The sequence below is a fragment of the Callospermophilus lateralis genome, chromosome 3, assembly GCF_048772815.1.
Source record: "Callospermophilus lateralis isolate mCalLat2 chromosome 3, mCalLat2.hap1, whole genome shotgun sequence".
Classification (NCBI taxonomy): Eukaryota; Metazoa; Chordata; class Mammalia; order Rodentia; family Sciuridae; genus Callospermophilus; species Callospermophilus lateralis.
Genome location: NC_135307.1, coordinates 135,030,847 through 135,047,532, shown reverse-complemented (window position 1 = coordinate 135,047,532; position 16,686 = coordinate 135,030,847). Strand labels below are relative to the sequence as shown.

Below are 16,686 nucleotides of genomic sequence, written 5' to 3'. Positions count from 1 at the left end.
GGACCCTGATGACTCCATTAGACTCTTCCCCAGGGAAATCTCAGGCTCTGAGAGAGTGAGACTTGAAAAATCCACCCAAGGAGAGACCCAAGCAACTCAGATGTCGACTTGTACAGTGATCAGGCCCTGTGAAGGAAAGAAGCCCAGCCAGGATCTAACTGACTGCGCATTTTCAAACCATTCTCTTCTGACCCCCAGGGCTTGGAGCAGATCCAAAGATCCTCAAACAACGAAGTATTCCCATCAAACAAAGAAGGTCTTAAACCACCTAAAAGGAGATCATTTGTCATTGCTTTTTTTTTTCTGCCCTAAATACTAAGGTTCCGAGTAAGTTAATATTTGGAAAAGCAAGTCAAATTAAGTCTGAACATGACTACACCAATAAACACGTTCCCCTTAACCAACAAGCCACTCACCCCAAAGGTGTCTTCCTCTGGTTTGTGGGTCACAGTGATAGGAGGTGTAGGGCTTACTTCAGACTCTGAAAATTAAATACAAAAAGAGAAGGACATTTAGCTTCCTGGCCCTGGGAGGCCCAGACATAGTCCCTGCCCACCTCTCGGTCCCTCTTGATACTTCCTGCTGGAGAAGGCCCTCTGGAGGCCATGATCCTCCAGGCCTCCCTCCCAGGTTTGCAAGAGACCCCCTAAGGGCAGGCCTTGTCTGGCCACCTGCCTGGCGCTCCAGCTGAAGGACAGGCTCCACAGGGGAAAAGGGCCTTCATTCCCATCTTCTACCTCCACCCCAGAGAAAATACTGTCACCTGTGCATGAACTATAGGATGGAAAAGAGGAAATGACTTGGGATCCAGGACAGGTTAGGAACTAGGCAGCTGTTTCTAATATTCTTTAACTCCTCGCTGAGGGCATCTGGTACCCCATCCCTGTGCTTCTCCTGCACCCATCCTCTCTCTCTCCCTCATTATTCCTCAGTGAGATCAGGCCTGTGGTCTCAGAAACAACCCAGTATCCATCTCCCTTACACTGATTTCAGAACACAATGGCAGCTCAACTTGAACAACATAACCACCTGATCAGGAAATACCGCCTTTATCCAAGAAACCTGGATAGGAAGCCACGTATTGGCTTGTCCCCCAGCCAGAACCACCACCCCCCACCCCCGGCAAGAAATGGCCCCAACTCAGAATTCTATAAAGGGACATCTGTGGGATTACAAGTCCTCAACATCATGTACATCCACAGGACTGGGATCCTAGTTAGAATAAGACAAGATTCCATGTTTGTATAAATATATCAAAAGAGACTTTTCTGTCATGTATAACTAAAAAGAACAAATAAAAATGAAAACAAATAAAGAAAAGACTGAGGACAACTAAGAGAATCATAGATGATATTTATATCAGTGCCAAATGGCCAACAGTATCACTAAACAGGACAGACACTGGGCAGAAATGAAATGACTACTATTATTCCCACAGGCAAAACCTCAAATCCTTTTAGGATTATCTAGCCTTAGTACCAAATCACTTATAAACTGAGCCTCAATTATTCCATTTGGGGACCACATGTATCCATTAGGAGGCCTTGTAAATCACAACTCTACTTGGGGGTGGGTTCTGGTCAAATTCTTGGGCGCTTGAAGCAAGTGAGAACCATTAGTAGGTTTATAAGTTCCATATGGTTTCTGCCAGAGGAATGGAAATTTTGAGGAGGGGTATACCAGGGCACATGAAACCGTACGGTCATCCCCTTTTCGTCTAGGTAGGGAGACCCACAACATGACCATACCTTAGAAAACTCCCTGGGGAAAACTGAGGCAATGGCCCAAGAAAAATGGGCTTGGAACTGTCCAAGTAAAACTGCACTTCTACTCTCTAGTCCCTTTTCAAAATTCACTCAGATGCCCAGTGCTACTATGGGGCAGGAAGTAATGTGAAATAGGACAGAGGACTGTTTGGATTCCATAGCTACCAAAACTATCAGAATAAATCATTTTCAAAGCAAAAGGTAATGCAGACTTACCAAAGTCAAAGATATCTGTGCTCTCTGCAAAAAAAAAAAAGGAGAAACAGGTCATTAGCAAACGTAAGACAAAATAGAATAGGCACACCACATCGTACTGATAGCTGTGACCTCTCCCACTCCCCATGATCCCCTATTCCCAAAAATGACACATGCTAAAATTCCTGACACACCATATGTGCCCTAAGCATGGCACCAACTCTTTACGGAGTGGTCCTCCAATTGGGAGAAGGAATGAGAGGTAAAGCTCCTGGTTCCAAAGGCGGAGACCCACATGGGAACCAGAAACCAAACTGGTTTCATTATGAGATGGGGATTTAACCCTGATCCACTATCTCACCTATGACCCTTCCTCCTTTAGGATCCAGAGTGCTGGCCATGGTGTGGCAGGGTGGGGCCAACTGTGATCTCAAGTTGAAATTGATAAGTGCAGTTGATTCTAGTAGGTCTCTGAGAAGTTGGGAGTCCCTCTAGATTCCCATCTAGATTCCATTCTCTAGAATCCGCCCATCCTTCAGATGGAGAGAGTTATTTATTTGAGCATTGGCCTCTAGAAGTGGCTTACCAAATAATGAGAGCTAATCCTAAACTAGGCATTGATTATGAGCCAGAGGCTGTGCTAAGCATTCCAGGTAACATATCACTCAGTCCTTACATCCTTGGAGGTAGGAGGCAACATCTCCACTTAAACAATCAGGGAACAGGTTATAGGGATTAAGTAATAAATTAATGCCATTCATCTAAGAAGGGATTAGAGCTGATTTATAACTACTCTACCAGAGACATTTAAACTTTAATGTGCAATGGAATCATCTGAAGGGCTGCTGCTACCTTTCTTCACAGAAAGGAATGAGTACTCCTTGAAGAAATGAATGATTCAGGGCCAATATAGAGAAAACGCAAGATGGGGCTAGAATAGCTTATAGCACTAGAGAGTGAAAAAGTGCTTGAAGATTAATGGGGACCTAGAGAGAGAGCTGAGAAGGGGGCTTCTAATAGCCAAATGTAGAAAAATAGTAAAAGCCATGGATTATCATGGACTGAACTGTGTCACTCCCCACCAAAATCCATGTATTAAAGTTGTAACAGGACTGGGGTGTGGCTCAGTGGTAGAGCGCTTGCTTCACGTGTATAGTGATCTGGGTTCAATTCTCAGCACTGCATATAAATAAATGAATAAAATAAAGGTCCATCAATAGATATATATATATAAGTTGTAACACACAATACTTAAGAATTTGACTGAATTTTAAGAAGGTACTGGAGATAAAATGAGGTCATCAGTGTGGCCTCTAATTCATCATGACTGGTGTCCTGATAAAAGGAGATTAGGACCCAGACATGCAAGATGGGAGGCCAGGTGAGGACAGGGAGAACACAGCACCCACTAGCAAAGATCAGAGGCCTCAAAAGAAACCAACCCTACCAATTCTAATCCCAGATTTCTAGCCTCCAGAATTGTGAGAAAATGCATTTCTGTTGTTTAAGCCATTCTGTCTACAGTACGTTACTATGACAAACCTAGAAAATGAATACATAAATTATAAAAATATCTATGAATCCATACGGATACAACAAGTAATTGAATAAATAAATGGGGGAAGAAGGGAAAGCTCTTCCTTATGGTAAAATTCCAGCTAGTAGACAGAGAAGGAATGATAGAAATAGAAAAATCACCATTTGGCAAGTACTACAGTAATGATTGTTTCAGGCAAGAACCATCAATGAATGCTAAAATTAATGCATAAAAGAATAATGAGAAACAAGCCATTTATGTGGTTTAAAATCATCATCCTTACAAAGGGGAAAAGAGTAACTTTGCAATGGAGGAACCTAGTAGACACCATCTTGACCAAACGATAAAGTCAACATCGCTGATGACAAGACATAAACACTGTGCACTCCCTGATACAGTGTACCAGAAGGGCAGAGCGTCACTTCTGTGATGTTCTTCAAAAATGCATAACTGGAATTTAATCATGAGAAATGAATACAAATTGAGGGACATAGTCTACAAAATATTGAGTATTCTACAATGGTGCAAAGATAGTGTACGATAAAGACTGGGGAACTGTCTCAGGCTTAGAAATACTAAGGTAAAGTAGAAATAAAAGCAAGATACAATTCTGAATTGGATCCCAGGTGACAAAAGAATGTCAGTGGGACAAGTGATAAGATTTAAGTCAAGCTGGACTGGGTATGGTGGGGCATGTCTGTGATGCAAGCAACTTGGGAGCCTGAAGCAGGAGGATTTCATGTTGGAGGCCAGCCTCAGCAACTTCACAAGACCCTGTCCTGAAATATAAAATTAAAAAGGGCTGGATATGCAGCAGTAAGTACCCCTGGGTTCAATCCCCAATACTAAAAAAATAAAAATAAACAGAAACACCCCCCAGAATTTCTGATACGTAGGTCTGGGTGGGTCTCAAGAATTTGCATTTCTAACCAGTTCTCAGAGATGCTGATGCTACATTATACTACACCTCTGCCTGCCACATCCTGAAAAACAAGAGCAATTCATTCATTCATTCACTCATTTATTCATTCACTGTGGGTCTTCTACTCACCAGACCTTTGGCTAAGCCAGAACGGCCACGTAACCATAGATCTATTACGTATCTAACTACCTGTGGGGATGGGATGCTTTGTGTGATGGAGTCCTTCAGAGAAGGTCCTATTAACACTGTCATTTGATGGCTTCTTTGTTGTCTGCTGTGTTGTCACAGGGGACAGCAACAGAGCTTTCTCCAAACCCCTGAACATACCCCTACGCATCACCACTCCCTCCTCAACTGCAGATGGCCCAAAGCCTGACTTGAGGGGAGGATGGTTGAGATGGGCCCCTGGCTTCAGAGCCTGAGCTGAGAGAGGGGCCAGATCCATTTGCAGAAGCTATTAATTTGCAAATTTCTCATAAGGCTCCCATTTATTAGAGAACATTCTCATGTCAGCCAAATGTTTTGGCTGAATCTCTTAACCCTGTAATCTCCAAATCAGCTTATGAACATTAAAGTCCTCTGCTGGAGCCTGGAAGTGTTTATACATTCAGGAACCTCTGGGAGAGGGAGACTTGGGCTGCTCTCTAACCTGTGGGAGGGACTCAGAAGTACATAGCAGAGGATGGTCCCATGAAGGCTCCTCCACCCTGATCCCCATCAATAGGCCAGGAGGAGGACCGGACCAGCATTCCGAGCACCACAGGAATGCCAACTGGGCTGCACAATGAATGGAATGCACATGCCTCCTACAGCCCAGACATTAACTCCCCGAGAAGTTAAGGATTCATCTGCACCAAACCTTAGAGGGAGAAGCGCAGAGACAAGTAATTTGTCTGAAGTCACACAGCTAAGGAGTGATGGAGTGAGTTTGAACCCCAGCAGGTGGCTGTATAACCATCACCCTAGACTGCCTGAAAGCTATTAGAATCTGCTAGTTTTTTTGGTTTTGATTTTATGCATATGTTTTTTGTTTTATTTTTGTTTTGGTTGGTTTTGTTTTTGCAGTACTGGACACTGAACCCAGAGGTGCTCTACCACAGAGCTAATGTCCAACCCTTTATTATTTTTTTTTCCAAGAAAGTCTCACTAAGTTGCTCAGACTGGCCTGGAACTTGGGATCCTCTTGCCTCAGCCTCCCGAAGTATATTCCCATATATTTACCACCATGCCCAGCTAGGACTTACTGGATCCACCAGAGATTGACAATTGGTTCTAAACGTCTGAATTCACCTTATAAATCTAGCAATGGCCACCAGCAACTAAGTCTTTTCTCTGTGCAGACATACTGCTGAGCCCTTGCATCTATGACTTCATTTAATCCTCATGACAACTTAGGTGGGGGTGGGGGGATATTGTGATCATTCCCATTTCACAGATGAAGAAACAGAAGCATAAAGTACTGACCATGGACTAAGCCCCATTCTAAGATCCCAGGCCACTTGTCTGGGAGGACCACAGATGGGATGTGCAACTAAATCAGGCTGATTTTAGAGCCCTTACTCTTAACCTTGACGCTTGGATGCCCAGAAGCAAGGGAGAGGTACATATGGTAAATAAGATCTTCTCCACACCCTCCTGTCGGGAGCGAAGAGCAGGGATCTGCAGACTGGCTTTGTATCTAGTGCTCAGCCAGCGTAGGTTTATTTGAGAGGGTTATATGGTATCCTTGCCTGTTCCCCCAGATAATTTACTCTTCTGAACATTTAGACATCTTGTCACTTGACATGACTGGCCCATCTCTTCCCTGTCATTACCTTTTCATCATCCATTGATTCCTTTAACATAAAGTCTCATAAAACAAGCAACCTCCACACAGCGTGGCCCTGGCAGAGTGTGGATGGGGCTGAGAAACACACCTCAGGTGAGCTGCCTTCTCTCTGAGCTTCTGTGTGGCTCCATCCTTCGCCCCCCCTCCTGGAGCCAGATTCCCACAAAATGCCACAGCAGCAGATTGCAAAGGAGGGATATCCCAGTCACCTGGGGGCTTGATGAAGTACAGCTGTGGGACCCTGCCCCAGAGTTTCTGATTTAGAAGAACTGAAGGGGGTTTGACAATTTCAATTTTAATCCATTCCCAGCTGATGTTGGGGCTGCTGGTCTGGGGACCACACTTTGAGAACCACTGGCCCAAGGAGTCTTTGTAACTGACTGTGGTGATAAGGGCATCCAGGGACTAGGAGATGGGCTGCTACACCTTGTGGGGCATCAGGGAGTGTAGACTCTGCTTTCAAATATCAGAATTCAATCTCTAATCAGGTGGGTACAGGGGGAGCAAAGGACTGGGTCTAGCCTGATTTTATGACCTTGAGAGCACATTTGAAAGCCTCTACTTCTACGATACAGGCTAGGATCCTTCTCCTTGAAGGAGCCAAGCATGGTCCTAAACAGGAATTGTCTTGGGGTTTCTTACAGGGCCTGCTGGAGATGATGCTGGAAATGTCAGACCACGTGAGATATGCAGCACCTAAAACATCAGCATGCTCTCAACCCTCTCTGCAAAGACGGCTCCCTCAAACCCTGGACCCCAGTGGCAAAAATTTAGCTTTGCTTGTGGCCTTCAGTTGCCCAGCTTCACTCTAATCCCAGTTCCCTTGTCCTGAGATAAATAAGCCTCCCAGAGCCACGGCCCTGTAGCTATCTACAGACCAAGAAGTTACCTTCATGAAAGCAGATGCGCTGCTGACCAGCAAACAGAAAGAGGACCCAAATTCTGTGACATGTGCTCTGTATTACTGAACTCATGTAAAAGCCACAAAATGCCAAGTGTGGTGGCACATCCCTGTAATCCCAGGAACTCAGGAGGCTGAGGTAGAAGGACTACAAGTTTGAAGCCACCCTGGACAACATAGGAAGATCTTGCCTCAAAAAAAATAAAAATAAAAAGGGCCGAGGATGTAGCTCAATAGTAGAGCACCCCTGGATTCAATCCCCAGCACCACAAAGAAAGTAATTAATTAAATAAATAATACAACAATAAAAGCCACAAGACCCTTACAGGAGCCAGTATCATCATGCCCATTTCATAGTTGAGGAAATCAAGGATTAGAAAACTACCAGGTCCAGGATCTCCCAACAAATAAAGGGCTGGGGGAAAATTCTCCACCATTATTGACCATCTCTGAAATCCTGCTCTCTCTGCTCTAACACAGTATGCTCTTAGATGGACAATCATGTACTTCTGAGATGTCTTAGATTTTACTCGGAGAGGTTTTGGAAAATAGGGACTTTATCCTAGCTTATATGAAACGCAGAGGGTGGCTACCCGTGCCCCAGTGTGTTTGGTTACCTGCGATAACTATACGAAGATGAGTGACTCTTCTCCTCTCAATCTACCACCCGCACCCCCAACTCCCACAGGGAACCTGTGCACCCCAGGGCCAGCTGGGCTGCCCTCACCTGGAAAGGGCTCCTTGAGGAAGTGTCCATTGATGGTCTGGTTGGCCGTGCCCAGGGGGTTTTTAGCAATAAGGGTGTAGTTGCCGTTGTTGTAGTGGGTGGGCTTGTTGAAGAGCAGGCAGCCCTCAGAGACCTCGCCTTCCTGGTAGTACTCCACGTGGATGATCTTGGACTCCCGCAGCGGCTGCCCGTTGTGCAGCCAGTGCAGCGTTGGTGGCGGGTTCCCGCGCACCACGAACTCGATGCAATGCTCCAGGCGCAGCTCAGGCTCCTCCAGGCTCACCACGCGTGGGGGGTCTGTGGGGGAAGAGGCCAGCTGAAATCCTGGACACAGGAACTCCTGGGTCCCAGAGCAGCCTTCCAGCAGCTCTGGAAAGACAGGGATGGGATCCCCGTTCTCCCCGTTCTCCCCCACCCAGCTCTGGAAAGACAGAGAGAAGCAGAATCCCACCGCCCCTCATCCAGGCTTCCTAGATCTATCTGAACTGCACGATTCCCTCTCAGGGCATTTTAGGGGTTCAACCAAAGATAGAAAAGGCCAGCTCAGGAGTGTCCTAAAGATATAGTTGAACTGGAGACACAGCATCTTCTGAGGGCAAGGATACCCTTTCTTGGGTTTACCATATAAGAACTTTTTTCATTTTATTTATTTTTGGTGTTGGGAATTGAACCCAGGGACTCTATCATTGAGCTACATCCCCAGCCCTGTTTATATTTCATTTTGAGATAGAGTCTCGCTATGTTGCTTAGAGTCTCACTAAGTTGTTGAGGCTGGTCTCAAACTTGTGATCCTCCTACCTCAGCCTCCCACATTTCTAGAACGACTGGTGTGTTCCACTGCAGCCTGCATTCAAGCAATTACTTCTCGGTCCTGCCCTATGAAAGCTTTTCTGCCTGTGATGGTAGCCCAGGGTCACTGCTCTCGCTCAGTTCTAGCAATGTCTCTGTCCCTCCCCAGACTCTGCACCAGCATCCTCTTAGTACCCAGCCACCCTGCCTGCACTTACAGTAGACGGTGAGGGCAACACTGGCATTGCTCATGCCCACCACATTCTCCGCAATGCATGTCAGGGTGAAGCCATTGTCCTCACTCGTCACATTCACCAGTGTCAAGTTGATGGCATGTACATTGGTCCAATTCAGATTCGTCTGAAAACCCAAATAAAAAGACAAGAATCAGTTTCTACAAGGGCATTCTCCTCCCTAACCCTGGACACCTTCTGGATTCCAGAGGAGGGCACAACAGGTAGGGAAGAAGGTATCCTAGTGAAAGAACAAATGCCAAGCTCTTCATGTTCAATAACTGTCCTCCCATTAACGTCATGTTTTGAATATTAGCATTATACCCATTTCACAGATGATGAAACTAAGGTACCGAGAAGTTGATAGTATGCATAAGGTCAAAATGGCTAGAAAATATTTCAGCTAGATGGAATCCAAGTCCACATTTCTTCCTATAATGACAGAACCACAAACTTTCCCTCTTTATGACTAACAGGTGACCGCTCCTTAGCACCCCAATGGGTGCTGATGCCAGGATGCCTACCTGGTGGGTGTTGATGGACTGCAGCCCTGTGACTATCCAGTCCACATCAGGCAAGGGCGATCCAGAGCCATTGCAAGTGATGACAGCATTGTCACCCTCTCGGACAGTAAGGTTGACATGGCTCACGCTGATCTCAGGAAGATCTAGGAGCAAAGCAGATAACAGATGGAGTTACAAGACAGGTGAACACCCCCAAAAGAAGCTCTCTCCGTGGGGCTGATGGTGGCACTTTTTGCCTTGACCAACAACAATGCCAACACCACTTGTTTGAGTTCTTGGAAGACCTTCCCCAAACTCCAGATGCTTTACACCCCCTTCCCAGTAGACATCAGAGCTCAGAGTGGAAGCCCATACAGTGGTTGCTCCCCCCATCAGGGCACGTATGGGGCAGCTTCCCAAGGAATGCATTTTAACAACTAAACCCAATGGCTCCGTTCTACTTAGGGAACTGCTACTCACGAAATGGGTGTGCTTGGTCACCACTGGGAACCATCTAGAAATTCAGATTTCTGGGACCTATCCCCAGACATTGTGAACTCAAAGGTCTGTGATTGGGCCCAGAAATTGGCTTTTCTCAATGCACCTTAGAAACTTCCAATAGAGGCAGTCTGGACTCTATACTTTGAGACATGCACCTTCAGATTTGGTTGACAAGAAAGGACATTCTGATCTGATGAGAAAAGCAGGGCACAGAACTCCTGTCTGCATTCCCCTAACCAACCTTCCCTGGGGGCTCAGGGATGGGAATGACCAAGGAGGGAGAGGGCAAGTCGGATCTGCACCTGACTGCAGAGGTCAAGGCTGGAAGAAGGCCCTGGCATGCCAGGCCAAGGTCCAGCCCCTTCCCGGGGACCCAGGAGCGCCTCCAGGAGCGGGGCTGGGGCCAGGCTCTCACTCACCACACTGACTGATGTTCATGCGGAAGAGGGGGAGCTGGGAGCCGTCGGCGTTGATGCAGTAGAGATTCTGGCTGTTGAGCCTGGCCTCCCCCTGCTCCTGCCACAGCTGCATCCAGCGGATGTCGCAGCTGCAGTTGAAGAAGTTCTGCTCCAGTCTCCTGTGGGCAAGAAGAGAGGGGAAGGAACCCCTGAACCGAAGATGGCCCAGCTCCCTCCCAGCGCTGAGGCCCACAGGGCCCTCCACCAGCTCTTTGGGGATCAGGGAGAGAAGGAATTAAGCCAGCTCATGAAAGAAGAAAGAAAAGAAGGAAGAATACAACTTATAAGTCCATGAATTTATTTAGTTTTAAAACTAATAAACTCATTTTTTTCTAACAAATGATACCCATCTCACTTAATGCACCTAAAAGAAGAAAAAAAAAAAGATCCTTTAAAATGCATCAGGGGCTGGGGATGTGGCTCAAGCGGTAGCGCGCTCGCCTGGCATGCATGCGGCCCGGGTTCGATCCTCAGCACCACATAAAAACAAAGATGTTGTGTCCGCCAACAACTAAAAAATAAATATTAAAAAAATAAATAAATAAATAAATAAAATGCATCAGGATGGGATGCTCCTATTCTCAAAACCCTCCCATGGCTTCCCATCTCAGTGAAAGTCAAAGACAGAGCCCCGCGTACCCTGCACCATCTCCATCATCTTTCTCATGTTATCTCCTACCTCTCTTTCCCTCTCCTCTCTATTCACCCCGCACTTGCCGTTGCCAAGTTCACTAGCATGCATGACTGGGTCATTCCCGCCTCATGAACTTTGTCCTTGCTGTCACCTCAGCCTGCCAAGCTCTAACCTCACTCACTCACTTTGAGGAATCATAGAACTTTCTACAACCACCCTCTGTACAAAAACCACTGCCAACCCCTGTGATGGTAATGCCCAGGCCCTGGCCCTGTTGTGTTCTTCTTTCTAGAATTTACTATCACCCAGCATCCCTTTAAATATTTATTTCAGTGTGTGTGTGTGTGTGTGTGTGTGTGTGTGTTTCTATCTCCCCAAAGAAAAATTAAGTGACATCAAGATCACAGATGCAGTCTGTTTTGTTCGCTGCTGTATGCATGCAGTATCTAAAACGGAGCTTCACACATAAATTCTTGTGAATAAAAGGAGAGATAAAGAGAACTTTTCCCTGAGGGAATAGGTGGTTAGCTATTTCCAAGATATACTCAAAGCCCATCTTGGGACCAGCTTTATTTCTTCATGAATTCAATGACTCGTTAATAAGCACCTGTTCCAGATCTGCCTGTGGGTTGAGTGCTGTTAATACAGAGACCAATGAGACGGTTCCTGCACTCGGGCTGGTGAAGAAGAATGTCTGATGGGGGAAGGGTCAAGTTCAAAGTCCTTCCTCTCCATGATTTGCCTTGTGACTTGGAGAAAGTCACATCCTCCTCCACGGGGTTATTAGGAAAATGAACGGCATTAATCAATCCCAAAACTCTTAAAGTAAAGAGCACCCGGCAAATCTGATCATTATGAAGAACATGATCCTCTGGACTGTGAAGGGGATCAATCTGTTGGTGCCCAGAGGGAGGGCACTTGGGTCACTGCACTAAAACCCTGGTTATTTTTGACAACTGGCAAATTCCAAAATAGTTAAGCATGCATCAGCATTAATCAGATTTCAGGGGAAAGTGAGGCCGCTGGGGAGAGGAATCAGTGTTTTGAAGGCACCAGGACACTTCGGGTAGAAGACAAATACCCCTACAGGACAGTGTCCTCTTCACCTAAAAATGTCCATGACTTCTCTCTGCACAGGGCACTCTCTTGGGGGTGGGGGACAGAAAAGGAAAGGGAATTAGCCGCCTTTACTGAACTTCTGCTAGGAGATGGCCAGGATCACCCTAAGACAGATGAGGGTGCCTACTTAATGTTTGGAGCGGTTAAGTCACCTGTCACAGCCCCTCCACTGGTATGGAAGAGCTGTCTCAAACCGCAGTCTGTCGAACTCCAAAACCCATGCCCTGGCCACCCCACCTACCCAATGCAGAGCATGGCAGGGCTGAGTGCAGCTGCCAAGAGGAGGAGTAAGAGAAGACCCTGACTTCAGGAGCTCCCGGAGGTAGAGACGGGGGGGGGGGGGGGGGGGGGGGGGGGAGGGCTGGCTGGAGGGAAGCCGTGAAGGCAGAGGGAATATTGCTAGTGGGGATGTGGACAGGAAAGCCAGACTTAGCCAAGGAGCACTGGGAAATAAAGCTGGAAGGGTGAATGGAAGCCAGGTGGTGGGGGAATTCCACCCACATCAGGAAGCATGAATCCAGGTACATCCAGAATGTATCCAGGAGACAGTAGGAAACCAATAAGGCCCTTAGAACTAGAGGACAAATAAATAAAGTAACCCTGTAAAAGAGCAAGCCAGCGAGACTGTACACAATAAACCAGAGAGGAGGTGGGCTAAACACGGGATATCTCATAAACACAGGGTCACCATGTACCGTTGGGTAGTTTGTGCATTTCTCAAAGAATCCAAACAAAGTAATGAAGAGAGATTGAAATCCAGACGCTGGGCTCTGACATGGGGCTGTGTTCACCCAGAGGGGGCATCTTTCTAACTCACACCGGGGCATCCTGCAGTCTAGTAGGGCCCAGCTCATCATTCTCAAACTTCTGGTCTCAGAACTCCTATTGACTTAAAATTTTTCTGAAGACCTCAAACAGCTCTTTCATGTGGGTTACATTTCTCGCTATTTACCATATTGGAAAATAAAACGGAGAACAATTTAAAATAGCAGAATATATTAGCACAAGTTCCATGGCAATGAGGTCATCCCATGTCATTCAGTGGCTGAGAAACGCCACTGTACCCTCCTGGGATAATGAGAGAAAGGTCAATGCTGTGCCTGTGCGGGTGTTGTTAGGATAGATCTGACCTTGTATTCCCCCTGGATCCTCGGATCACAGGTGGGAACTGTCACCCAGTAAATAAGGGCCGAGAGTAAGTGGCAGAAACTGGGGAGAGGGAAGGGTGGATCCCACAAACATCCAAAGGAAGATGAGGCACCATCTGGCACTTTGTTGGGAGGAAGAAGAAAAGGAAAAGTAGAATACGAGATTTTAAGCTCCAGGGGACAGGAAGTCAATGGTGAGGAGAACTGTCTTTAGTTGGAAGCAGAAGAGAAGGAATCAGTGGAAAAGAGAAGATGAGAACTATTAGGAATGGGGAGGCGGGGGTGATCACCAGTCCCTTGGGGAGGTAAAGGAAGGATGAGCCAGACCCAGTGGCACATGCCTGTGACTAGGGAGGCTGAGGCAGGAGGATTGCCAGTTGGAGGTGAGCCATAGTAACTTAGCAAGACCCTGTCTCAAAAGAACAATAAAAAGGCCTGGGGATGTAGCTCAATGGAAAAGCATTCCTGGGTTCAATCCCCAGTATCACAAAAAAAAAGGAGAAGGAGAAGGGGTATGGGGGAAACCGGGGGAAGAGGAAGAAGAGGAGAAGGAAGAGGAGGAGGAGAGAAGAAGTAATCTTGGAAGAGTTTGCTTTACGGGTAAGCAAAATGCTAGAACAGGAATAAAGAAGAAAGACAAAGTAGGAAGAAAGTGACAGAGAAATGATAGAAATTATGGATAACAATGGATCACAGGTGCAATAGGGCCGATGCTATACCAAAAGTCTTCTCCTTTTTTTTTTTTTTGGTATCAGAGATTGAACCAGGGGTGCTTAACAACTGAGTCATATCCCCCACTCTTTTTTTATTTTTTATTGTTGCTTAGGGCCTTGCCACGTTGCTGAAGCTGGCTTTCAACTTGCAATCCTCCTGAGTCTCTGGAATTATAGCTATGTGCCACTGTGTCCAGCTCTACCAAAAGTCTTACCCAAATTCTTTTAATTAACCCTCACATGGAGGAAGCCCAGGGAGGAAGGGGTTTCCTTAAGAAACCTGAAAGTCAAATGTGCCACCTGGTGCGTGTGCAAACAGAGACCTGAGGAGCTGGAGTGGCTTGGATGCCCACTGCAGGGCTGCAGAGAGCCTGGCTGCCCTGCTGGATGACACGAAGGCTCCAGATGCTTGAATATGTGCAAATTGAACCAGGTCAGCCTTGTTTTTCCCAGCTGCTCACTTGACAAGATGTGGTCATTCATTATTAAGTAGGTGTAAAAATACAAATTATCCACCTGGGTTGAAAAGCCCAGACAAGCGAGGGGCTTGGCAGCGTCGCCTCCAGCCCCAGCAGCGCCTGCTGCAGTCCTGCCTCTTGTGGGAGCCTGGAGCTGCAACACGTCCTGACTTCTCAGTGGCTCCCAAGGTGGACATGAATACACAGTGGCACCCTGGGCACCCCACATGCCAAGTGTCCTGAGGCTGGCAGGAGAATTCAGTGAGATGTTTGGGATGTGCCAAGGCTGCTGCCAGGGACAGGCTCAGTAATGGCCCTTGTTTTCTTCCATTCTTTCCCTCCAGGGCCCTGCTTACAGAATCTGGTCCAGCTGAAAGCTAGACTTTGAGATCTGGTCCTTTGCTATAATCCAGAGTCTCCTAGAAACTGCAAAAGAATCATGGGAGCCTCTTCCTCGTCTTTCTGGACTTTCCTGTTTTATTTATTTATTTTTTTAATGTGGTACGGGGATTGAACCCAGGGTGCTCTAACCCTGAGCTACTTCCCCAATCCTTGGTTTTTTTCTTTGTTTGTTTGGAGACACTGTGTCACTAAATCGCCCCCACTGGCCTTGAACTGGCAATCGTCCTGCCTCAGCCTCTCAAGCAGTTGGGATTACAGGACTGTGTCGCTGTACCTGGCTTAGATTTTCCTCTTAGAGAACAAAACTCATACCTAGCACAAAGCATTCTGAGTCCTAAAACAGTGGCACCCTGGGCATCCCACTGAGCCAATCCGCAGTCATTTTTATATCCTAAGAAGAGTCTGCACAGTGAGGTGGGCAAGAAGAGATGTGCATGCCCTGGATCTAAATGGTGCTGTCCTTCTGGTGCTCTTTTCCCATCAAACCAGGCATGGGGTGGAGACTTCTTTAGCCAGGGATTCAGAGGCAGATCTGCAGAACCTATAGCATGGCTCTCTGCATTCCATTAGCAATGTGGGTGACCCTGTGAACACTACAGGCGGTCCCAGGGCCTGATCACAGCACCTGGGGGCTTTCCACCCTTTAACTCAGCCCCATCCAGATGGACATGAGTACACAAGTGCTTTGCAGCAGAGCTGAGGCCAGGACTTTGTGTTTAGAAAACACTGATTTCCCCATCATTGCTTGGGAAATTTGCTTCTCCCTTCCAAAGTATTAGCACTGCTAATGGCAATCCTGGGGCCAGGTGGTGGAAAATGGGGAGGGTACCCAATCAGTAAGGGCAGCACCACTGTCACACAGAGTAGGCCTCCTTAAGGTAACAACAATCAGATGGCAGAAAAAGTACACACACAGAAGATCTGAGTTGGTCATCAGCTGTGTCACTTTGAGCAAATACAATAGGTTGGATTATGTCCTCTAAAAAGATATGTCCAGGTCCTAACCTTAGTCCCTGTGAATGTGACTTTCTTTGGAAATTCAGCCTTTGCAGATGTGATCAAGTTAAAGATCAAAGGATGAGGTGGCTCTGGATTTCTGGTGGACACTGAACTCCCAGCCCAGAGAGGGAGATGACAGACAAGGAGATGGGGATGTTAGCCATGTGAGATGGAGTTAGAGACCAAAGAAATACAGTAGGCAAAGAGTTCCAGGAGCACCAGAGGCTGGGCAAGGCAGAGAAGAATTCTCCCCTAAAGACTTTGAAGAGAGGGTGGCTCTGCTGACACTCTGACTTCAGACTGCTGGCCTCCAGAACACTGAAATAATAATTTTCTGTTGTTGTAAAGCACCAAGTTTGAAGTCATTTGTTATGGTCACCCTAGGAAACTAAGAGTGTGAGTAACTTAATTCTCCAAAACTCAGTCTTAACATCTGTAAGACGGTGATGATTGTATTCAACATTCCTTCTCTATAGAGTTATTGAGAGAATTACATTCACATGCTTCGTGAATTACAAGGGGGCTATAATAAAGCAGAAATTGCTATTGTAGTAATACTGTTATTAATGTGATTGTTTAGTGACATCTTCAGGAGCTTTCAAAGTGGTTATGGCCAAAAAAGGGAAAAGGAACGTGCCAGAATAAGCCCAAACTCATCGCTGATACTGAGTTAATATTTTACCAAGTCGATTAAATCTGCAAATCATACCAAAGGTAATTATCACTTTGCTTTAAGAAAATGAAATATTCCAATCTATTTTAATCATGTCTGCTCTGTGCGTGCAGGGTATTAAGAGAAGATGCATTAACGGTCCTCAGGGTATTTCTGGAGGGTTTCCGTGCTGTGGGTTGA

At 46.4% G+C, this 16,686-nt stretch overlaps 1 protein-coding gene across 5 annotated transcripts in view; it reads right to left on the bottom strand.

Moving 5' to 3' along the window:
- The window catches only part of Ntrk3 (neurotrophic receptor tyrosine kinase 3), a 374,486-nt gene that overhangs the window by 245,413 nt on the left and 112,387 nt on the right, over positions 1-16,686 (bottom strand). For all 5 annotated transcript variants that reach the window (XM_076851379.2, XM_076851378.2, XM_076851377.2 and 2 more), the window contains 6 exons: positions 10,322-10,479; positions 9,423-9,565; positions 8,884-9,025; positions 7,877-8,173; positions 1,983-2,006; positions 417-481 (listed from right to left, as the gene is read on the bottom strand). In XM_076851379.2, the coding sequence (XP_076707494.1) occupies positions 417-481; positions 1,983-2,006; positions 7,877-8,173; positions 8,884-9,025; positions 9,423-9,565; positions 10,322-10,479 (829 nt within the window). The remainder of the gene's footprint in view (positions 1-416; positions 482-1,982; positions 2,007-7,876; positions 8,174-8,883; positions 9,026-9,422; positions 9,566-10,321; positions 10,480-16,686) is intronic.